This window comes from Zerene cesonia, chromosome 29, assembly GCF_012273895.1.
Source record: "Zerene cesonia ecotype Mississippi chromosome 29, Zerene_cesonia_1.1, whole genome shotgun sequence".
Lineage (NCBI taxonomy): Eukaryota > Metazoa > Arthropoda > Insecta > Lepidoptera > Pieridae > Zerene > Zerene cesonia.
In genome coordinates, this window is record NC_052130.1 from 2,985,940 (window position 1) to 3,011,338 (window position 25,399).

A 25,399-nucleotide genomic window follows, 5' to 3' on the forward strand; every position below is an offset into this window, starting at 1 on the left:
ATACCAAATAAGTTGCATCATTCGAGCGTTATTCGATCTATCAAAATAGCATTTAAATTCGTAAAATTAGTGGAAATTTTTGCATATTATTGTATATCGAATGGTTAATTAGGAATTTATCTGGCGTTACATAATATAGACAAGATCAAGAGCATGTGACGTAAGTGTTGATTAGTGTCACAAATAAGACCGTTTAGATGTAGGACAAATAAAACGTCGATGTAGGTAAATCATGTATGTGATAACTTTTTTGGGCGATATCAGAGTTGAAAATAATTGGGTTATACAGGGTGTTATGATTACATTTGTTCCTGAATGTTCCTAGCAGACTATAGTTATTGCAACGACACCGAATGTGGGAGCAGTAGTGTAAACGGTATGCAGTCACGTAGTTACACGTCTTTATGGTAATTAATAAAATTCTGCGAAAATAGCAAAGAATTAACGTATCTACTTGGTTAAAGTCCCGTTGAAATATTGTAGATAGGCAATCGTCTCTGGATGCTTTCAATATTCGGTAAATATCATTCAAGTTAAGAAGCTTTAAGGCTAGTCAGACAATTGATGGAAATGGCTTTATGGTAAATGAACTAATAGCCTGGCTTTAAAATTTGCTTGGTGGCTTTAAAAATACTCTGAAACGATCCCTGCTATTGCAAAAGTAAGACTTACTGTCTGCTGAGACGGTCAGTACTTACACAGATAGTTAAATATTCCAAAGAGGATAGTTTTCATTCCGGAAAACACATGTAAACGAGAAGTATGTAGACGAAACCCCGGCATATCAATTTCTTCCTTTGACTACACGGGAGGAACTACGAGAGAAAAACCAGCAGTTTTCATAAAAATCCACCATGTCCATTGTAAAACTTCCAAAACTTTGCTCTAACAGAAAAAAAAGTTTTTGTATTTTGAACAGCCTGTATACTCAAACTATCGTACATATCTCAGTGACCCGACCTCGTAATCAGCAATTAACTATAATAGTTAATATTAAAATTAGCTTCACGCACATCTGACAGCCAAGTGGCACTTATCGCTTGTGAACCGATAAATTAAATTAGGTCCATATTCTTATAACTGATACGATAAAATAATGGTTTCCCAAATATTTATAAATGCGTAAATCAGTCTGATTCTTGTTTTGAACACTTATCTCATGAAATAGTGATATAGTAGGTAGATACCGGAGGTGGTTGCGACTTGTATGTATCTCGAAATTAAAATATGAAGTTCTTCTGATTGGAGTATATGAAAGAGCTATCCTCTAATTCTATGCAAGTAAAACCGTGAGCGGAAATCTGTTAAGATATATTTATATTGAAAATCAACGTTGTGGTATATTGTACTTTTTGATTTTTTTAACAAATAATTTCAATGCTGGTAAAAAGTACTGATGATCATCTAGACGTACAGTCAAATAAAGAAGGAGGATTCTTGAAAGCCGGTGATTTTTCAATGCTAAAGTATTTATTAAAATCGGTTCAGTAGACCCAGAGCTTACTTTCTACGTCACAAATTCTCTAACTTTATCCATAGATTGCACTCTGTTATACATACAAAAAAACATCCTATCAATTATTCACAAATTAACCTCAAACAAAACCATCATGTCTTATTATACCATATATTTTCGAGTTTAGGTATGCCACTAGATGCCACGCCATTACACGCTTGCTGGAACGTGTTAACAGAATATTCTAGAAAATTTGTAGAAATGAAACCCAATATTCATTTAAAATAATTGTATTATACTACACCAGTACAAATTTTAATTTACAAATAGTATATTTACACATTCGGTTAACATTTCATAAGCCAAGTTATTTGTACTAAATATATATTTAAACAATAATACGGTTAACTATCGTTATATATTTTAATATAGGACATTTATACATATGGGATATAAACGGGTGAAAAGTTTTGTAACTACGTTTATTGAAGTCTCTATATAATTTTGTTAAAACATAATTGATGATTAATTGAATATATGGAACTATACTAAATATTTCCTTCCTATACTGTTTATAATTTTGCGACATTAGTAAAATGTATTTACATTATTCCTTAAGTACTATTTACAAATAATTTACACTTCAATAATATTGCGCAGGTAATTAAACATGTCTATGTGTACTAAGCAAGGGCTTTAAATAAATTTAAATATAGCATTACAGATGGCGATTATACAAACAAACATACATTAATAATAACACAAAAAATTCATCATTGCTAAATTTTATCGCATCATATATGACCAGTCTTAAACCACAGAGTAGGCTAGGTAGTAATACTCGACCCGTGTATTTTTTTTTGTCTATTGTTGTCCGCTAGTCTGTGTGCTAGGTGACGGCGACCCCTGTACGGGGGGTTGCATTGTCAAATGTGTCATCATGGGGGGTAGGGGCCTCCCCATCAAGGGGTGGGGGAAGTACTGTTGCAAGGGATGCGGGTACATGTGATGCGGATGGCGGGAAAACTGCGCCATCTTGAGTTTTTCTATTTCCGCCTCCTGGACTCGCTTCGCTTTTGCTCGACGGTTCTGGAACCAGATTTTTACCTGCAGAAGAGAAAAAAGTTTTTATTTAAATGTATCCTCAAATTCTATACGCTCTTCGTGTCCTGTTGGAGTTTTATTATAATATTATATAGATAATATTTCACTAGTAGATACTAGTTGCATTAATTTTTGCTTAAGATATACATGATTTAATAAAAAACAATATTAAATAACAATAAAAACTATTTCACTACAAGATTAGTAAAAATCCAATTACCAAAGAAATTTTTATTGATATATTGCATAAAAATCCGAGAATCTCAGTAATTAAGGGACCGATTGCAAAAATTCTTTTCAACGTTGCATATGTACGTGATCGTGAGTGCCATATGGTAGATATATCCCAAGGGGGAAGCTAAGTCGGACTGCTAGCATATATCTTATACTAACTGCGCCCCGCGGTTTCACCCGCGTAAGTCCGTATCCCGTAGGAATATCGGGATAAAAAAATGCCTATGTGTGGTAACGCCAATATTATTAAAAGAGTGAATTAAAATGAATATTTATTATTTCGTAGTGTAATCCAACTTCCCTCCTTACATGCGAGCACAACCAGTTATTCCAGTTGTCCAGCTATCTTCGTACCAAATTTCATTGCAATCGGTTCAGTAGTTTTTGCGTGATAGAGTAACAAAAATACACATACATCCATCCTCACAAACTTTCGCATGTACAATATTAGATATATATTACCTGTGTTTCAGACAATCCCAGCGACGACGAGAACTCGGCCCTTTCAGCGATGCTTAGATACTGTTTATCTACGAATTTGCTCTCCAGAGCGCGCAGCTGTTGCGCGGTGAAGGGGGTCCGCGGCTTGCGGTTCGGTTTGTGCTTACGCAGGTTACACTTCAGCTTTGGGGGTTCTCCATTGTGATCTGAAAAATGGGTTACGATAAGTATACTATGTACGAGAATGGCTATGTAGCGTTGTGGAATGGGTAGGGGTTTTGGGCATTTATGTCACTTAGGGGTTAAGATCGCTAAGGGGTTAAAGGGGCTGCGGGCGACAAAGTTTGTGGTTTTTTTATGATATTCTATATGTATTTGGTATTGGGTACGTAAAAATCAAATCAATGTTGATATTTGTTTGTTTTATGCATTTATATATTCATTAAAAATAAAGCTAAATAAACTTATCGCAATTTAACCCATTACGCAATAAATATATTGATTTAGGTTCGATCATTTGAATGTTAACAAGATATTGGAATCTCATAAATATTTATATAAGAATGCTGTGAACAGTAATTGCGTGGATTGCATAATTATTAATTACCGTTACGTTAATGGAACTTAGTTTAAATTGATTAATGAAACTTTGTAGAAATTACACGAATTATTAATGGGATATATTAATCTAGATTTACGTGGTTACTATGAAAGAAATCATAATAATAATATTATCGATTAGGTATATGCTATTACATTAAAAAGTTTATTCAAATTATGTAAGCTGTGGCATAGCTAGTAATAGATCTCAATGTTAACACTAACATAATTACATATTTGTAAATAAATAAAAACTCGATACACTAATAAATGAAGTTTCCTTACAATTCCAAAGCTTAAACGGCTCCCGATAAACTCATTTATAATTCGAAAAATAATGTTTTTTATTCGTTTAAATTATAGCGCCTTTTTTATAATTGACTCCTGCACTATAGATAAGGCACACGCACATAGTTGTTCAGCTAAGTGTGGAATGACCTTTACTTAATGTGATAACACTAATTTATTTGTTAGCGCTCTAACTTAATTCTAGGTAATGAATAATTTTTTAACCAACGGTTTGGTTTCGCAGAAAACAATTAGGTTCAGATATATCGAGCCCTGTGTCCTAATCTAAACTGTTATAGGTTCATGCATTTGAAGTTACATATAAATAACTTTGAAGGTTTATTTATCTAATATTGTCATTTCAATTTGTACTATATGATCTGGAGCATAAAATGCAATTTAAAAAGAAAATACAAGTCGGTTAAATTTGAATCGCAATATAATAAGTATTATTTGATGTAGGAGTTATTTTCCATATAACAGGCAGTCATATTCAAAAAAATGCAAGTCATCGTATATATACGGATCTACTTATTACGATTATTACTTACTAAAAAAATAACAATAAATTTTAATTAAAATATACTTATTCGTGAACAATATAAAATTTAATTACAAATTATTGCGTCCGTACTCGCAGAAGCAATAAACAATCGAGTTACAAGCCACTGGAGCATAGACAGTAGACAATAATTTGATAACGTGTAACAGATAAACAAATAAAAACAACATTTTATGATCACAGATAGGCACAACTCCGTCACATTTCATTAACTCCTAGTGGGAGGATAGGTCAAATTTTATTGGGCAATTGAAATTATAATTCAATAATTAATAAAGTAACAGATAAAAAATGGTGTGTTTGTTACACGATTGTATATAAACCAATGGACCGGTGTAATACTTTTTGATTTTATTAATGGTCCAGGAACACTTGTTTGTTTATAAAACGTTCGTATGAATAACAAAAATTTTTGAAAATTATCATCACACCTAGATTTTATCGAATATAGTTTTTAACTTCTAAATAATTTACGTTTTATTTCAACACATTTATAATCTTATTACAAGTCTCGCATTCATTGTAGGACTTATTACCTGAAGTTACAGATCTTAAAAAATCTAGTCCATCTGTTCAGATACACCACCTTCCTTTCAGTAAAGAAAAACGATCAAATAAACAGATATGACATATCTATGGCCTGACACGTATAGGTCATAAACATTCAATTCAAAATTAAATAACTTTAGCAATAGAAATAATTATGAAATAACACAAACCGAAAAATAATTGATTCCATGAATAGCCGTTTTTATTACAGGCACAATCAGCTCATTAGCTAGTAATTAATATTTAAAATAAAGCGTGTGCTATATACATAATTTGATAAATGTATGGGAATCCGTTAATAATGATAAGGTTAATTGTTTAATATTATTAAGGCTATATCTAACTATAAATATAGGAAAAGTTCCTATTCACGATGTGACATTATTGTTTTATTCTGAATGGGCGTAGACAATTAATTACTTTCTTAGTATAGCTAGTACAGCTTACATTTATATCATTTGGTTAAAAGTAAAAAAAAAAATATTGACGACGGATTAATCACAATATTGTGGTATGGTCTATGTTCTAAGCAGCTTTTTTTTGAACAAAGAATACGCTATCTCCGCAAACACAATTATTTATGTGAAAAATATTACATCTGTCACGGAGTTAACAATTTCAACATATTAATCCCGTTGTCAAACACGACTCGTTTAATAGCTAATGCGCCACAAAAACGTTAAAAAAAAATTAAATTATGTGACAGCCGAAAAAAAGTCGAAAGTGTATTAATGGCATGTTTCGACGTCAAAGCTGCCGGCGACGTAGACTGAAATAAAAATAAAGCTAGACACACACTTGCGACGATTAGTCGCCTTCGATGTGGCTCACGTCTCCAAAACATGTGAGGATTTTTAATTTGTTGAAAGGATGAAAAATCTATTCAAATAAATCGACGTAATCAGAATCCAGATGGTCATGAAATTAATAATTTTATTGGTACAAAAATAGTTATATTACTAGTGCATACAGGAAAACTATAAATTAAATAACAAACAGACTAATAAAAATTTCAACTTATGGAGACTATAACAGAGTGACACCTCAATACGACCAGCTAATAATTCCTACATTCCTTAATTTCGAAACTATTTCAGATTGGATAATAAAGTGGTATCGCATTGATAATGCAAAACGGGAACATTGACATTCTTAATTAATGAAATTCGAACAATTTATTGTCCCCAAGATACAAATAGAGACACTTAATTAAGATAAAATGTGGTATAAATTTAGCAATATTCGAATTTCCAAACGAGTCCATTTGTGGCTTTGTCGCTCGTGCACAAAAGATCTTACACGTTAATTTACTTGCCTTTAAAAATATACGTACGGTAGCTGTCTGCTTCGATTCTCTTGTTAATTGTCTAAAGATATCGAATGCAGATGTTTAGCATCTGAATTATTTACATGTTGTGACATTCAAGCGTTGAAAGAAATACGACACGTTTTAAGTACGTTACAATTGAATTTAAATCGAAACCATAAATTCGCTTCAGCGCAATAATTTAAAAACGCAATTTAGAGTTTCAAATTTCGAATTTAATCGCATGTTTTGCGCGGGGAACGCATTCAAAATTCGAACTATTTCCGAGTCGAGATTCAGTGGAAGACTTTGTAAATTATGTAGCTGTCACAGATAATAAATGGTACAAGGATGTTTAGACGAATCATTGACATTGTCAAGTCGGCGACATTGTGTCTATATTACGAACGATTTCTCCGTCAATATGAATCAAAGCCAATACATTTATTTTAAAAAGTACCAATAGCATCGGGATATAAACAGAACCGAAATTTTGTCAATTATTAAAATAGTTCTATTAACTATTCTGCTGACGATACCAAATCGAATGGGCTAAAAAGACAGCTGATATATTAATGAGCAAGTTGGCGTTTTGTGTGAGCAGCGCCATTTATCGTACGAAGCGTGGTATGTCATTCATTCCAATATTTTAAACGATCACTTTACTTCGTTTTGTTGTTTCAGGAATTCATCCTCAGCGCTTGGGAAATAAGATGTTAACTGTTACTTCAGATCTCTGCTTGGGTATTTATTAATTATACTTAATACACCGCTTGAATGCTTTATACAACTATTTTTACAGATGTGAAATACTCTCTGACATTACAGGTACCTCGCTCGTTAAAAAGTGCAAAATAATTGAAAAATTAAAAACGGAACGCATTAAATAATTATTATGACTATTATTTTCATTCAACTGTAATTGTGTATTCATAGTCTATATAAATAATATTTATTGAGTAAGTTTTCCAAATAAAGATAACTTTTTTTTATCGCCGTTAAACACAGCGGAAGATAGACGAAGATAAATCTATTAAAACACAAAGAACTATAATAGTGGTAGCTATTAACAAGTCTTCCCGGATTCCTTACGAATACACCCACAACATTTATCTGACGATCAAACGAAGTGTCTCCTGTAAGGCCATTCATCAGCCGACTCAATCGCTTTAAAATATGGGCCATACAAAACTCGGAAGAGCTATTTAACCCCATTAAGAAGTTCTATTTTTGAACTATGCTTCTATATTCAAATAATTCCATTTTCAAAATGGTTCTCATTATTCCATTTATAGAGAGTGGCTGTAGATGCCTGTTCTCTATTTGAAAGTAATCTATGATTGCTCAAGTGCCGTTCGTGGCATTTAAATTATTTTTAAACGTATTGTAAACAAAAAACATGTTCATATCAGAAATACAGCAATCAACATTATTAAGCATACGTTAATGAACGTTATAAAATATACATAGTGGAGCATTTAATAAGAACTTATTCCATTATCTGTGGAGTAATGAGTTGTTTTATTGTGCGATTATATTGTTTTGACGATTATTATGATTTATTTTAATGTATGATATAACAAGAATTTTGCCAAGGTTCGAAATGACGTTTATTAATTTTTATTTATCATAATTACGTTTTCCGAATTAATTATATACCAATGTGTTTAATATTGTTTTATTTCACTCGGAAAAATACAATAATTATCTCCTCACAAGTCTGATTAAAAACACCCAGTTAAAATATATGTAGTATTACTAAATAAACACCAGTGACGTTTGACGTTATTCAAATCTCGATCTGGCAATATTTAAATTTAATGAAATTTACATGCCAATAACTTTATTAAAAGCAAAAGTATGTAAAACCAAATTAGACATAAATCAATCAATATTTGTACATAAATATATTATAAAAACAACGCAGAAACAAAATTTCATTACTGACATGTGAAAACCATATTCACCAACATCATTAAACAAGAAATTAAAAACTTTTTAACGGATTTTAAACGCGATTTATTCATTATATTATTATCCCGACGTTTCGAACACTTTACAGCGAGTGTGGTCACGAGGGGACGTGGTCTCTCCATGACCACGAACGGTAACAATATAATGAAATAATCACGTTTAAAATCCGTTAAAAAGATTTAAAATTTCTAAATGTACAATACTCGCGTAAAATCAAACACAAGAAATTACTATCATTAAATAAGTGACTGAATAAAGTGCGTATCAATAATGAGCCAATAAAAACGTCAATCACAGCAACATTTCGTTTTACTTTTGTCGCGTAGAATTTAAAGCCTATTTAGTGGCCACATGACAGTCGATTAAGTGCACAGAAGTTATGCCGGTTAAAGTCGCTTTACAAATAGCCCTATTCAATGGGACATTAGGATTTTGGACGGTTGCCAAGTTTCAAATACGCCCGTTTGATGGCCTTTGATTTTAGTAATGAATGTAATAATTTGTAGGCGATGTATGAATGTGTATGATTGGGTTTTTATGTTGATTTTTTTTTATGGGTTGATATAATATTTTAACCAACTTTCCAAAAAAGGAGGTTCTCAATACGATTGCGTTTTTTGGTTCTGTTACTTTGTAACTGCGTGAGGTTTTTTTTAGCGTATTTATATTTGGGTTTGATAAAAATTTCTTGACATTTGTTGCTATGTTACAATCAGAAGCTACCTGGTTCCTAAAGACGTTATAGAGAAAATAATTTTATGAATACTTTAAGTGTTTACATAAGAAAAGTAATATTATGCTTATAGTTAATGTCAAGTCCGCCAGTCATAACAAATTAAAAATTTAAAACAAAGTGAAAAGGAAAAAAGTCTTATAACATTTGATACAAAATATATTATAATCTATAATATAGAAGATAGTACATACATAAAAATTAATTGCCATGCAAATTGGTCTCGCAAAACCTGATTTATCGTTTCTCTCTCTCATACGTCTTAAATCAAAGAAAGTTTCATAAATCAAAGAAGCTTCACCTAGACTTCCAATAAGAAATCCTTTAATATATCATAATGCATAAAATATTTAGGTATGCTAAATGCTAATGAAGTTGCTGACGGTACTGGATGGAGTCGTGTCAGTCTTGTTACGCGGTAATTGATTGGGAATGCTTCTATAATTAGGAGCATGACTTCGTTGCGCACTGTACCTAACTCGTTTATCGAGTCTAACTCAGCTTGAAATCTAAATTAGTGTTAAACTTTCAATATGTAATTCTGAGAATTATCTATTTTTACTGTTGAACATTTATTTTTACTAGTTGCACGCCTCGGCTCGGCCCGGGTCTTGTCTTAATGCAAATAATAAAAACAATCAAATTTTTTAAATCGGACCAAACTGCACATGGTCTGCAGATTTGATTGGAATCGGTTTATAAGTTTAGGAGTCCATCGCGGACCAACAATGTAACATGTAATTTATACATATTAAGATAACATATGCTGGAATACACATGTACGAAATATAAGATCATAAATCGATATTCAACCAACGTCCCAAAATGAAGGAGGTTAATTCGACTACTAGTATAATAGTAAATTCTTTGGGGCCTGATAACACAAGTACTCTACACTTATCTCGGGCACCAGTCTCTCACAAATGTTAGTAATAAGCAACAGATTTTGCAATATATTGTACAGACATCTTTTGATGACAAATATTTTTTTTTTTGTTTTATTACTCGATAACTCCGTGGGTTTTCACGACTAACGTGTTTTTTTGTGTTTGAAAGGAAAATTGTTGTCATTCCAAAATTTGGGACCACTTGGTTGACCTATTTTATAGAAAATAATTGTTTAAACACATAGATAGATTTGTACAAAACGTTATGTCATTTGATTCAAAAAATAAAAAGCATTAACATAACAAAAGCTGATTAAAATCAGAACCAATTAATAATTCGTGTCGAGTTTATAATAATTGGAATCAAAGGGACCCGCTGATAAAAAATCAAGTTGAAATTAAGTTATAAAGCGTTCATTTACCTGTAATTTATATTAAACTAAGTAAGTGACCATGGCCACAAATTTGTTTCGACTAATACAATTTAATTAACATAGATGTAATAAAATGCAAAGAACTAATAAAAATTTGATATATTAATTAAAGAACTACAAACTCATAAATATTGGAATAAATGTTTTGATAGCGAAGTTTTATGTTATTATATTATAAGCAAAATTAACCGGTTGTACACTCACGTGGTAATTAAATTGTTAGATACAACTCTTTTATAACTTTAGACTAGAGAAACTATACCTATATGTATGTATTGGGAAGTATTTAATTGAGAAAGATTGTTAAACTGATTTTCGATGTGAGCGTACCTGGCACATGCGTTATTACGAATTGTTAGTTTATAGTAAATAGCTGTTCGCCCCGGCTTCGCCCGTGGTACATACCTATGGCACTCAGTAAAGTTGTAGCTTTCTAATGGTGAAAACGTTACAAACATACAAAAATACAATAGTTTCTTTATAATATTAAGTATAAATATAACTTTTTAATGTAAATTGACTAAAATGTAGGTGAAGAAAATTACTTTTAAATGTTTTAAGAGAGTCAATTTGTTCAAATCACAAATAATGAGATGTCTCGAAGCGACTGATCGATATAATATATTATATCTATACAAATATGTCATTGAAACCAACCCGTAATCATTCTAGCATAAACATAGATAATAGAATCCTTAATTTCTAGAACTTTCGCAATTTGCAAACATAGAATCGCGGTGTATTATTAAAATTACATCATTTTTTCTTTCTCAAGAAGACATGTCTATTTGCCATATTTAAAGGTACCAATTGACTATCTATAATAAAAAAAGTAAAGCTTATAACTCCATGAGTTTTTCAAATATATTATGTCAGATATTAATAAATGAACAAGTTAATGCACACAGCGGGATGCCCGGTCTCCCACGCCGTCGCCCACCTAAAAGATACTATAATATTCTGAATGTCTATGGCCATTATAATAGAGTATTCAAGAAATGTGAAGAATCTATTGTATGGGTTCTGTCTATGGTACATTGGTTGAGGCGTTGGTTGTTATTTTAGTTTATACTTGCAATGTTAACGGAGTTAAAGTTATACAGAAGGCATATTGGGCTAGAAAATCGAAAGGGGAAAAAATCGTAATGAATTTTTCTTTATACCACGATTCTGTTTGAGATAAAATCACGTTTATATAAGCTCTGTTCTACAAACATATTTATACAACAACAAAAAAGACAGACTTCAATGTTATTTGTAAGTAAATCTTCATAGAGATTTCATTAACTCTTAAATTAAATACATTCATTGAAATTTAAAATGTATAAAAACTGTGATATTTAGGTACCTATTGTATACTAAAATGTAGACAAAATGCCTTTACAGTATCGCAGAATTGAAGATGATTTTTAATATATCAAAGAAATATTGTAGTTATTATATTATATTATGAAATTTATGTATTTATGGGCACAATAAAGTGTACTAATTCATTAATTACATCGCGTTAATTAGTACATTGTTATACGATAAGAGTTTCACTAATCACTTAGTACCTTCAGGTATTTATTTCATTTTAATGAAACCTGAAGGTGATAGGCTAATACAATGTAAAGAACTGTATTAATTACTGATATTGCGCAATGAATTTTTACGATTAGGAAATCTATTATAACCTTGCGATTCGTAAAAAATCGACAATTTCATATTACAATTACCTTCCACTCACGCAATACAAAAACTAATTTTTATAATTACGAAGAGTGTAAGTATGTCTCGTATTTAATTAAAATGTATATCAAATTTTAATGCATTCAGCATTTGAATAAGATCACCTATAATCAAGTCTTTCGTTCGAAAATAAATCACCTAAAATATGTAATATTGAAACGAAATTCGTATACCAAACCGCTTAACTATGCGAACCGAACCGAACCGGGTATCTTATCGCACTAAAATAAAATAAAAAAATATATAAATTTAAAAGGAGTGTATTCCAAAACCATTAGCAAAATTCGTTCACGAAATTAGAATCGGACAAACGCGTTTCCAAGAAGGCGCATTATAATTTATGTTTCGACAATAACACCGCTCGATGACAAATTAACCAATTCTCTACGCATTATTATTTTAATTAAAACTCGTTTCTAATAATTTTTAATATATTCGTCGAAAACTCCGATTGAATACAGATCATAATTTATAGAGCGCTCTTTGAATTCGTTTGTATTGAAATTTTGTTCGATCATATATCATGGGAGATTAAGATTTTTTTATGGGAATTTATCGAGTCCGTTAAAATATATCTAGTTGATTATGGATACTCGTGTATTTCAATAATAATTTGGTTTATTAAATAAATTTCTATTCTTACTCTATTCCGTGTAGTAATAAATACAAACACATTTTAATCGTTACGGGCTGTTTCTTACAATACTAAATAAACGCAAATATAACTTAAAACATACTGCAAAGCAAAAGAAAATACAGGAAACCTATTTCTTTTAACGTATATATAGTAATATGGGGGCGATATAATCTAAAATTTTACAAACACAATCATTATTACAACAAAATAAGATATCAAAGCCGCTTGTGTTTGTAGTGGCATATTTTAAAAGCCTGGGAAATACGATACTTATTTATTACTTTTAAATAGCAGATTAGAAGAATCTGGTGTATAGAAATTAAAAACTTTTTAACGGATCTTAAACGCGATTTATTCATTATATTATTAACCCGACGTTTCGACTGGTGTATAGATTTTAAAATGTACATTATGGGCTTGAATATAATTTGAAATATATACACATCCATCCAATTTAGAGAGTATTTATATATTGAATTTTTTTGTATAAACTTTTAAATAAAATGAGTTGAAGATAACTTTTTCAAAGACCCTATTACCATGTTTAAAGAAAAAACATAATTCAATAGAAAAATTAACTGAATATCGTTAAATTTTATTCGACAATATCGTTTCTATTCATAAAATTTAATTCGTAAACATAGTTCCAAATCTGATACAAAAACAGTAGCGTAAATATTAAAAACGAAGTTTTATGGTATAAAACCTGTTCGCCTAATATTTAAATGTTAATTTACATACAAATTTGGTAGCTATTCGATCGTAGATTTTTATGGATATTACGTTTTTTATTAAGCGACCGATCGCTTTTCTCAATTAGTCTTCATTCATATTTATTAATTTATAATGTTATTGATAGGACCAGTCAGTCAGCGAGACGCAATAACGTTTCTATGGTTGTTTTTATATGAATGATTGTTTGTTACTTTTTACGCTGGCGTAGAGATATTTGGATACGTACTGTATATATATATATATATATAATCTTGAAGACTATCACCACAGACGATATAAATTAATAAATTATAACTTACGTAATACTAAGAGTTCCTACGACTAATTAGGTATGGCATAGGTTAATTTTGTTCTTTCTATTGGGAATTTACTTAGTTCTTCCTCAGTCAACTAAGCGGTCGACGCCGCGGGCGGCAAGCTAGTTTAACTTAACCTTTATTTAAAGGTGTTTTCATAAAATTATTCAGGACATAAACTGAGAATAATGTGCAATTTTGCGAAATGAACGGATTTCGTGAGGGAATGTGGAATAAAAGAAAAAGACATTATAGGCCTAATGGGCATTTCAAATCGGTTACCGCGTTTGTAGCAGGCGAGAACTACATTTTTGTTATATTTTTTATGTTTATGGATTTTGTATGGAGGTTTATACTAAGTAGGAACCTACTAATCGATAATGAGTCTCTCATAGAATACTTAATACTGACTCTACGCTGAGTTAAGTTTAAATAATTGTAGTTACATTATTTTATAGTTGGTATTAAGAAAGAATCTTATTAAAATGTTGGCTCGTAGATGTATGTATTTATTCTAATAATATGAAGCTGAAAAGATTGCTTGTTTGAAAGTCTTGGTCTCAGGAACAACTGGACCGATTTCCAAAATTTCACCGTTAGATATGTACGAGTGTACGTGATCTCTGCTATTTACTATAACATACGTCACGAGTGATGCCGGAGCGGACCGCTAGTTAAGTCATAAGTATGAAAACTTTCTAAATTTTGTGTGCATCATTTAAAGCCTTTACTTTGAGATATATTACACTAGATACGTCCGGTTCCGGCCGGAATTCAAGATTCCTGTTTTATCCCAAGGGAGCATTTAATCAGGATGAAAAGTATCCAATCACTCAAGTCAGCTCATACCCTGTCTGTATACCAAATTTCATCAAAATCCATTCAGTAGTTCCAGCGTGATTGACGGACAAACATCCAAACAAAGAAACTTTGACATTTATAATGTTAGTGTGATTTATCTCAAGTTGTATCCTATAAACTATGAAACAATATCTTAAGTCATCAAGATAATTCACTTCAAAGGATTGATTTAAACCAGTTACCCACTAGGAACAAAGGTTTAACGCTTGCGTGTGGTTAAACATCAGTTAGAATAAGAGTTAACTCGTAACATTTCTCTGACAATCATACTTTAACTAGCCACTTAAACCACAACAGTTTTACCATCGTAACTTACTGTTCGGCGAAATGCTAAAAATATATTTCACGCAACACACGAATTTCAACCCTATCGCTCAAGCCTTTAAGGACGAACTCAGCCAATTAGGTATGTTCGCGAACTAATTTGTGCAGGAAGTATGGATGGCGTGATGCAACACAGTACCGTATAATCTCCACCTCTGATGTTATCTAGAGATTTATTATTTTCTGTCATCGTCCAAAAGACGTTACCACGCGTCAGTTAGGCCGCTAAAGGTATCTGCGATCTTCGACCTTATCTATACATCATAGAACAACGTTTCCCTTGACGCGAACACGTCATTTATGGACCTCCCATGCCGCCAGCACGATAAACAATCCCCGAAACAATTAGATCCGCAATTCGTAATTAACTGGAATGAAAACGAAATATCGATAAAATTGTTTAAAAATCGAATGGAGTCCAGACATTCAATCGAGCGATTCGCACGCAAACGAATCGATTAATCGCCCCAACCGCCAGGCGGAGCCACGCGTCAATAAAATACTTGTAAAACTATCGCGAAATGAATTAAAACAGATGGCGAGCCAATTAGGGAAGGCAATCGAGCGAGTATCGAGCGAAAAATGTTAAGACTTCGTACAAATTTGTCGCATATTACAAGGCATTATGGTATCAATTCGCGAATGGGTTTAATCATGTTTTGGCTCACGGTACCGTTATTTTGATAGACAAATATGGGGGCTATCTCGCAGTACACTCGCAAAGCTAGTATATTATACGGTGCTAATTAGTAAATGTTAAGTTAATTCTCGATAGCACGGCCTAATTGGTTACCTTAATTACTGGTGGCATGGGCTTTTTGTACGAACCTTAAAAGCGTTGTGGTGTTCGGTGGCTGTAGTGAAAATATTATAATGAGAATAGAATATTCAATTAAACGCATATATGAAATACTTTGAGAAAAATTTAAAGTCTTAAGTGTAAAGTTGGATAGATGTTTTCTTAATTGTGTTCCATATCATTCCACAAGCTGGCGCCTCAACCCAATACCTCATACTGCCATCAACATTTTAACCGTTTGTTTCATCATTTCTTAACAATTCGAAATTAAACGAAATGATAAAAAAATATACATCCATTTCTAAAATACACTTTGAGAGAAATCCAGGCAAGGAGGTATGTAGACTATTTAAATATTGGAAACCTTAAAAACTTATATATATACTATTCATAGCGAAAACTAGAGGTCACAGTTCGTCCAACAAACATCGGCATCCAATCACATTATAATTATATCGCTAATAAACCGCTTTTCAAATTCCCAACTATAATTTATAATTCTCAATCTTATCGGAATAAAAATTCAAGCTACATAATTATATAATACAAACATAATGGCTGACACTCACACCGTGAAAGCAATCAGCTCTTAATCGAAATCCCTCAAGCGTTTTGTATTAGCAATTTAACATTCGTAATAGTCTATTATCCTGGACCGTAAACAAATAGGGAAATGCAGGTAATAGTCGTATTAACGCGTATTATAGTTCGTAAAAGCGGTAATACGGACGCGGGGTATTGTACCACGATAAAACAGGTTCTCTGTTTTATTTTTCAGTGGTCGCCCGTGATTCTGTACGAGATATGCGCTGGCAACTTATTCGGTGTCACATAAGGTCTTAACAAAGCGTAATGATTATAATAGATGTATTCAATTGGATAAGGTTACTTATACATACATATAATTTGTATGATACATTTCGTAAAATCACTGGGGCAAAATGGATAAGAATTTTACAAGTAGATAGCTTATTATATTTTACCATGGGATATATCAATCAAACTTTTTAAACTTTAACTTATGAAAACTTTTTAGCGATAAATAATTAGTATTTTTGCAATTAACGCTCAGAGATCAAATACGTATTTAACGGTGAAATGATTTTTGAAATCGATTCAGAAGTTGCTGAGATGAGCGCGTTCAAACAAAGAAACTCTTCAACATTATATTTGTAGTATAGATAACTGGGTATATTAATTGTATAAACATCTTTGAAGATATTTTAATATGCACTTTGTGAGTCATATGTTGTATTTTATTTAAATGTTCAAATTAGTTAAAGGAATCCTCCATATTTTAGTTAAATGAATAGAGAATTGAAAAATGTTTTGTTCATTACAATGGTTATTTTTACAATGTTTTAATTTAACAGATAAAATTTCAAAATAACTGCATAATTATTTAAATGATATGTAATTTCAGATTATAATGCATTTTTTTTATATTTATAGGAATGCATAGCTTCAATTGCGTTTATGTAAAACCTTTAATATTATCATTATTATACGCATATAAACAAAATAATAAGTATGGCAAATTTTAATATACGAACTTCATTCGTTAAAATGACTGACTCAAATAATATTTTGCTGTATTTTATAAATAAACTAGCTGCGCCCCGCGGTTTCACCCGCGTAAGTCCGTATCCCGTAGGAATATCGGGATAAAAAATAGATGTTGGCCGATTCTCAGACCTACCCAATATGCTTACCAAATTTCAGAGGAATCGGTCAAGCCGTTTCGGAGGAGTATGGCAACGAAAACTGTGACACGAGAATTTTATATATATAGAAGATAAATACACAGTCTACTAAATCAAGTTATATTGCATTCCGTATACAAATATACGTGATATTTTATTTGAATATTCGCGCATTACTGCCTTATTTTACGAGCAAATCCGTTCCGCGTTATCTCTCCGAAACTAATTCAATTAGGTACTTCGTCCGCTATCATGTAATAAATACTAAAAAAATTACAGTTAATTAATGAAAAATGTAAATTGAGCGTCAGTCGTTTCGTGTGTTGTCGCCATTATTACTTACTCGCATGTTTCAATATAATTTTGTTCTTGCAATTTTATCAATTAAAAGCGAACAAAAGCATGTCAAGTGTGTAAATTCATAATGTTAAGCTGTAATGTAGCTTTCAGGATGTTTTTGTGGCTTATCGCTCATTTTTCACTGAGCTATGCGTTTGTGTGAGAAATTGCAATTTGAGGTTATGTTTTTTTTTCCATTGCCGCGCTTTTTGGTTTTACTTTTTTTTTGAGTCCATGGCTTTCGAGAATACGTTTAGATTTGCGACACTTATTGAATAGCTTTAAAAACCCAGTCATGATTGAATAAAAACAAAATAGGAATATAATAAAAGCGACCTTTACAATATCCTAACCGAAGTTTTTAAAATAAACAAATAAAAATGTACGGATTAATTACGTAAGAGTACGAGGCTTATTTATATGAATGTGCCCTAAGCATGTTTAACTACTACTTACCTACTTTCAAATAGCGAAACGGCGGGAAAGCATCGCTTACAAACACTTTCATTTATCGACGAAAGGTTTCAATAAGTTGATATAAAAGTTAGCGAAATATTGCTAATGAAATAAAACCATTTGAGCACGTTAGCATCGATTTTATAAGCGAAAAAAACAAATGAAAGTACTTAATATTTCTGTAACTTATTAATTGAATAAGATATAACAGGACAACAGCATGTATTGTTAGAGAACTATGGTAGTAATTAATCACCATTTTTTATTGATATTTTATATGGGTGCAGATAATTATGAACCTAATATAAAATTAAAAGGTCTTTCTAGAAACAATATTAACAATACGTTAATAGCTCAATAAAACTTATACAAATAATCAAAAAAGACTAAAACCTAGACCACAGCATTATAATAAGTACCAACGTACCTAGACACTAGATTTAATATGATTTATTAATCTACAAATCGCTGTCATTGTGAGGGTATTATGTAAAGTCGTCGGCCATGTTGACGCGATCCCGCCTTGCCGCCATTTTCAAGTAAATATTGTTTTCGCATTTCGACAGATCTGTTATTTATGTACAGCTTATGGGAGCCTTATTTGTTTGTTTGTAACCGGTTTTAAAGGATTTTCGGCTTGTGTTTTGGAAGGTGTCTTTGTGAATCTTGGGGTTATGTTAATTTTGTCGTGTCGATGTTTGTATACGTCGATGGGTAAGCTTAGTTTGAAATAGGTTCAATATTTGGAACGGACAATGCTGTTTGTACGATTCTTTGTAAAGGAATAGAACCTTGTCGGTTTTCAACTATAATAAAACCACATTGCCTATTGCTAAGTGAAAGGCTACACTAGCTAGGCTATATACCTACCTGCATGCGTAGCTAAAAAGCCCTTAAATTTATATTCGATCATTATTCTTACTTATAATATTTAAATAAAGCATACTTTCGTACGTATACTTTAATTATCTAATAATAATGTTATAAAGCTGAACAGTATGTTTGTTTGTTTGAACGCGCTAATCTCTGGATGTGCTGGTCCGATTTGAAAAGTTATTTCAGTGTTAGATAGCCATAGACATGTAGCACGGGTGAAGCCGGGGCGGACCGCTAGTAGAAAATATATTTGATTAACGCAAATAGCATGCTATTAAAAATGTGATTATTAATTATTGAACAATATAAGTTTATTCCTAGAATTTAATTAGTATATATTAATTTTATTCGATGCAAATTTATGCAAATATGTATGTTAATACATACGAAAATGTTTGGTAAAAGTTCACTGGATAAAATTAACCGACCTAAGTGTATTTTCTTAATAATCTACTCTAAGGTAATACTAATACTATGAAGCTGAAGTTTGTTTGTTTGAACGCGCTAATCTCAGGAACTAATGGTCCGTTTTGAAAAATTCTTTCAATTTTAGGTAGCCTATTTATTGAGGATGGCTTTAGGCTATACATATATATACCACGGGCGAAACCGGCGCGGTCCGCTAGTGTTAGATATATTTCTGTGAAGATATAAAATAATTTGATACCTTGGTTAACAGGAAATGCCTATAAATGCAGACGGTCAGTTACAGCAGCGATATACCACAATTTTAATGGCTATATAAATAATATCCGTGATGTATTTAATAGTAATATGCAGATTACATAGATGTGTATATAAATTACGCAAGAGGAGAAAAAATCACACTTATGATACAATATCAAATTAGTAAAAGAAATATAATCCAATTAGAACGACGAAGAACTCAAATCTTACACGATTTAAGACAAATAATGAAAACATTTGTTCTCATAACAAATATTAATTCCAGAGGAAAATGAATTCTCATTATAATTATCATAATTACATAGGTAATTGTTTGTACAATTGAACAACAAAATTACTCCCAACATTCTTGGTTCTTGTAAAGTAAAATTTATTAATAACTGCGTAAATTTCTAATTAAGCACTATTATCCTTTTATATTAAAACGAACGCAATAAGGTAATAAATATAACGAGTCATTATAATTTAACAGAAGTGAATTATTTATGATTAATAATATCGCTTTTAGGTATTACTGTAAATTTCGTTTAATTCAAAAACGCGGTGAAGAATTTATATTTACATAAAAACACTAGAATAATGTACGTTGATACGGTCCTGACCTCGTGTTAATAACCTAAAATTATATATAAATCTATTTCAAATAGAAGATATTTTAAGGTACATACAACATACTATTTACAATGTACCATAAAATTTCTTTACGAAACATGCCCGCAGTTTCCCTACATAACTTTGTACTTTGAATAAATTTTCTGGTAACTTTTTATCATACCTCGGTACAAAAAGATAGACTCAAAATAAGTTAAGATAAATATGGTTTGATAATGCAGCTATATAAAATCATGAAGATACCTAAATCAATAAATTCGATATTAAAAATATTCGCTCGATGAGGAATCTTCTTACAACTAAACACAGACTTATGCAACGAGCTAATATACTAATTGTATCAAAGCAATGCGTGTCAGGTTATAATTATTGCATATACTTGCAATTAACGGCGTTTTAAGTGCATTGGTAATTGCATCAGGCGATTACATTTTTGTGTAATCGCCTATTGAATATCATGAATTTGCATTTAAATCACTTTACAAAACTATCGTGCAACAATCACATCATACTTAGACTTAATAGTATAATAATAAAAGCTATAATTACGTGCATGTTCACAGTTACAATTAAAGAAGTAGCTAAAGAAAGTAACACAGTATAACAAGTCATTTGCCTTCTGTCAAATGAATTATTGTTCTGTTGCAATCGAAATGCGACTCTTGGAAAGTATTAAAAAGCCTGAAGCGTGTAAAAACATTTATTCAAAACATTGAAACAATAAAAACTCATATTCACATCTAGTTGAAACGACAATGAACAACGAATCAGCATGGAACTACCTTGAAATCGATTAGATTTCAAAGAATGTTTAGACGTAAAGCAAAGTGATAAATAATAAATCTTACCTGTTAAATGTCCAGGGAAATGCGATTGGAATAATGGTCCAAATGAAGGCACGACGGGAGGAGGTCCCGCCCAGCCTAAGCCGTGATATGCCGCCGCAGCCGCAGCCAGAGCGCTAAACGGTGTCGGTCTTATAGGTCCTAACCTCTCCTTTTCATTATTAGACATTCTATCGTCGTCATCACTATGTCCGCCATTCTGAAGATCTTCCACATCGACTATAGAGTCTTCTTGATTCACGGAATCCTCGTATTCTTCGTCAGATGACGTCGCGTTGGTTGATACATTTAGATTTGAAGGTGGAGTGTTTGACGACGGGCGCGGTGATGATTTCCCGCCAGGCAACTCCGGTTGAGCCTCGGGTGATTGCCTCAAAGGCGATTCCGGGATCGTCCTATGATGCCTGATCATCTCAGCTTCATCGACCTGATTCGTTTTCGTATCCGCCAGGATCGAGGCAACGCTGAAGCTGATCCTCGATGCCTTGGGCGGTTCCGTCGCCTCCGCGGGGCTGCTGGGATATCTCGAAACACTCTGTATCGCCATGTTCACTTCTTTCTCCTCGTATATTTGTTTCTTTAACATTGAACGCCGGTCAGTTCCATTTAGCACAGTTTCACAATGGGGTCGCGATCGTGGGATCGTGTACGCATGCGGGCGCGGTCGGAGGTTGACTGGCCGGCGAGGAGCGGTGGATACCCTCGCAGCGGGGAGGGCGTGGCTCGCCCGGGACACGCCCCCAAATAAAGCCATCTCGCTCAGCCAATCGACCGTTCGCGAGCGAATTGATCCCAGCGCGGGCGAAGGGGGGGACGATTTAGCACGCTCTTATCTCGTTAGTCTCCTTTGTGATACTCGAATTTTTTGTAGAAATCAAAACATAATTACCTTTTGTAGGGGTTCGCGTGTTTTGATCGCGCACTTTATGTCCGCCACCAGAGGTATAAAGTATAAAAATATAATGAGCAGTGAATACCGCTTGTTAAATCCTTTTGAGAACCACGGTTCCCTTTATGAGATTAGGGCCAAGGGGCGATGCTTTGCTGAAATTCGGTGTTCTGTTTACGGATCCGTTTCAAATTAGCGTCCGTGATTTACAACTGGTGTGACAATCAGACATTTAGCGTTTATTTATTTGAATTATTATTTAATAATTCATTACTAACGGTTGGTAAATTTTTAAACGTTCTCATGGGAGACTCGTACTGAATCAATAGAAAAGGGCGCGAAAAATTTTGTATTTAAAAAAGTATTGTACTTAGAATGGTAAGCTGTAGTAAATATAAGATAGTTTTATACAATATAATTAGAAAATATGTGACTGTCAGTAACGGTATTCTTTCTTTTTTTTACATTTTTCGAGATTTTAATATTTTTTCATTTAGTACGCGGGTACTGGGTACTAGTTATTAACTGGGTAGGTAACTTAAGTTTTTCATGTCTTAATGTACACCCAATGTACAATGTACAAAAAGATACTGCCATTAAATAGTAATTAAGTAGCAAAAAAAGTGAATGCCACTTTAGAAGCGATTCCATTACAAAGAACTATAAATACATTATCACATTACACACCGTTTCCCAAAATAGGCCGCAAAGGGTCACCAATCTTTTGACGTTTCCAACCACCCTTATATCTGCGACCGTGTAACTAGGGCCTTTACCCTACCAACTGTCTCTCTTACACACACGTGTCACCCCATCTCCATCCCTCTCATAAACGGCGCTAAATAGGTATTTTGTATTCGGAAGGGAAAACAGTTAATTACGTGGGGTGCGAAGAAAAATGGAATGTGTGTACAAATTTTTGTGACGCTATCTTGTATCTTATAGCGATGGAATATGGATTATAATTGCTCGTCTTAATTTCGCATTAAGTTGGTAATGTGAGGATTGACTGGGTTCAGATGAGATAAACGATGAGGCTGATATAATAACATATTGTTGATTATCGCGATACTATTAATTTTCGACTCCTATTGTAGTTATTGTGAGAAAAAAGTCTGAGTCTCATGAAATTTTTATTTTTATGATTTGTCTATTTAAAATAGCATTTATTTATACATAATTACTTTGATTTTATAGTAAGTGTCTAATAAATGTAATAAGACTTCTACAAGGTTATCTATACTAAAAATATAAAGCTGCAGAGTTTGTTTGAACGCGTTTATCTCATGAACTACTGGACAGATTTTAAAAATTCTTTTACTATTCATATGTAGGAAACAATAGTAATTTATAGTAAGGTAGGTACTTAGATACCTTAATTGGCCTATTTAATCTGTGGCAGGTTATATATGCAGTTACAGTTTAATTTCAAAAATTTCTTCTACGGAAATATCGACACAAGGTATGCATCGTTGAATCTCCTCTAAATCATATGCCCGCATTCCGGACATATTTCTGTGGCTCTATAATGGACATATTTGGCCCAAACACCAAGATACCACATCATTGGGACCGTGCACGTGTGGGGACAAAAACACATACATATTCGCTAATTACGGATTCTGTTCGCAGGTTGTTTGAAAGCTGTGGTACGCTTCAGAGCGTGGTTTGACTCGAGTAGATAAATTATGTTTGAAATAATATTGTAGGTTATAATTGTCTGTAACTAGCTTTTGCCTGCGACTTCTCAGGCGTTAAATTTGGAGTAGTTTAATAGATGTTATTATATAAACCTTCCTCCTAATTCACTCTATCTAGTAGGAAAACCTATCAAAATCCGTTACACAGTTTTAAAGATTTAAGCATTCATAGGGACATAGGGACAGACAGAAAACGACTTTGTTTTATACTCAGAACATTACGCGGAAGTTTAATTATCGTCGTACGATGTCGGGTCACAATACTAGTTCATCAAATCTCCCCCAAATTCCCGAAATTCCTCCGAACACCTGCGGTCTATTAACACTAATGTCAAAATAGAATACCATAAGAAAGTATTTCAGTCAAATTAGCCAAAAATTACCCTAAATATATAATTTAAAATAATATAGCTCTTATTACCTTGGGTTACGATTTATTTTTGTACATTTTTTAATTCTGAAATATCAATATTTTGGCGTTTTAAGAAATTTAGAGGTTTCAAATTTAGTGATGTCTTTAAATGTATCGATATAATTGCTATATGAGGTTAAAATTTTAATCTATCATTTTACGGTATAAAATTATAAAAACTTGGTTTTCAGTCTCAACGTTAAATTGAAGGCATAAATCATATAAATTAAGAAGTCATATATTTTCTTGTTATACATAGTTTCTATATATTTTCTAGCTCTACCAATTTTACAGATATTTTCAGTCAGTTTCATTTTGAGACAGTTTTCGAAAATAATTATAAAAAGTCCTTTTAAACCCGACTCATAGACCAAATGACCAAAATTCTTCAAATATAACCAAAATTTTGATCTGTACAAGCATCCTAACTATTAATTTAGAGGCAAAAGTTTTTTTTGTTACATTTAAAATGTATTTTTAAATTAAATAAAATTTATTTTTATATATTAAATTAAATTAGCATACTATTGACTTTGTCCTTCTTTAAGTTAACTTTTTCATTCATCGACGTTACAAATACCCAACGAGGACCATAGACAATTATAAAAACGATCTGCCACAGACAATTTGTATCCTAGCACGGCTCGTGTTACATTCAATGTCATAAATCATTTTTCGTCTTTTTTTGTCTATGAAAAAAAGAGGCCGACAAAAATGAATGCTAATTGACATCTTCCTACTGAGATCTGTTAATTATTAGTTAAATGAATCATCATTAAGTAACTGTATGCTGGAAGTTGATATTTGTATTTAAATCAATGATGTGTTCACGAAAAGATGAACTTAATTAGTTTTAGTATTTTCTTGTATTTGATTTTACGGGAGTATTATACATTTAAAGACTTTATAATTACTTACTATGTTATGAA

At 32.2% G+C, this 25,399-nt stretch overlaps 1 protein-coding gene across 1 annotated transcript; it reads right to left on the minus strand.

Annotated features, from left to right (window-relative positions):
• Positions 1–1,740: 1,740 nt before the first annotated feature.
• On the minus strand, positions 1,741–22,145 carry LOC119837923 (muscle segmentation homeobox-like). The gene is made up of 3 exons (XM_038363715.1): positions 21,473–22,145; positions 3,257–3,441; positions 1,741–2,563 (listed from the first exon to the last, which is right to left on the minus strand). The coding sequence occupies exons 1-3, from the start codon at positions 22,053–22,055 to the stop codon at positions 2,321–2,323; spliced, it is 1,011 nt and encodes a 336-aa protein (XP_038219643.1). The 5' UTR covers positions 22,056–22,145; the 3' UTR covers positions 1,741–2,320.
• Between the last annotated feature and the right edge of the window lie 3,254 nt (positions 22,146–25,399).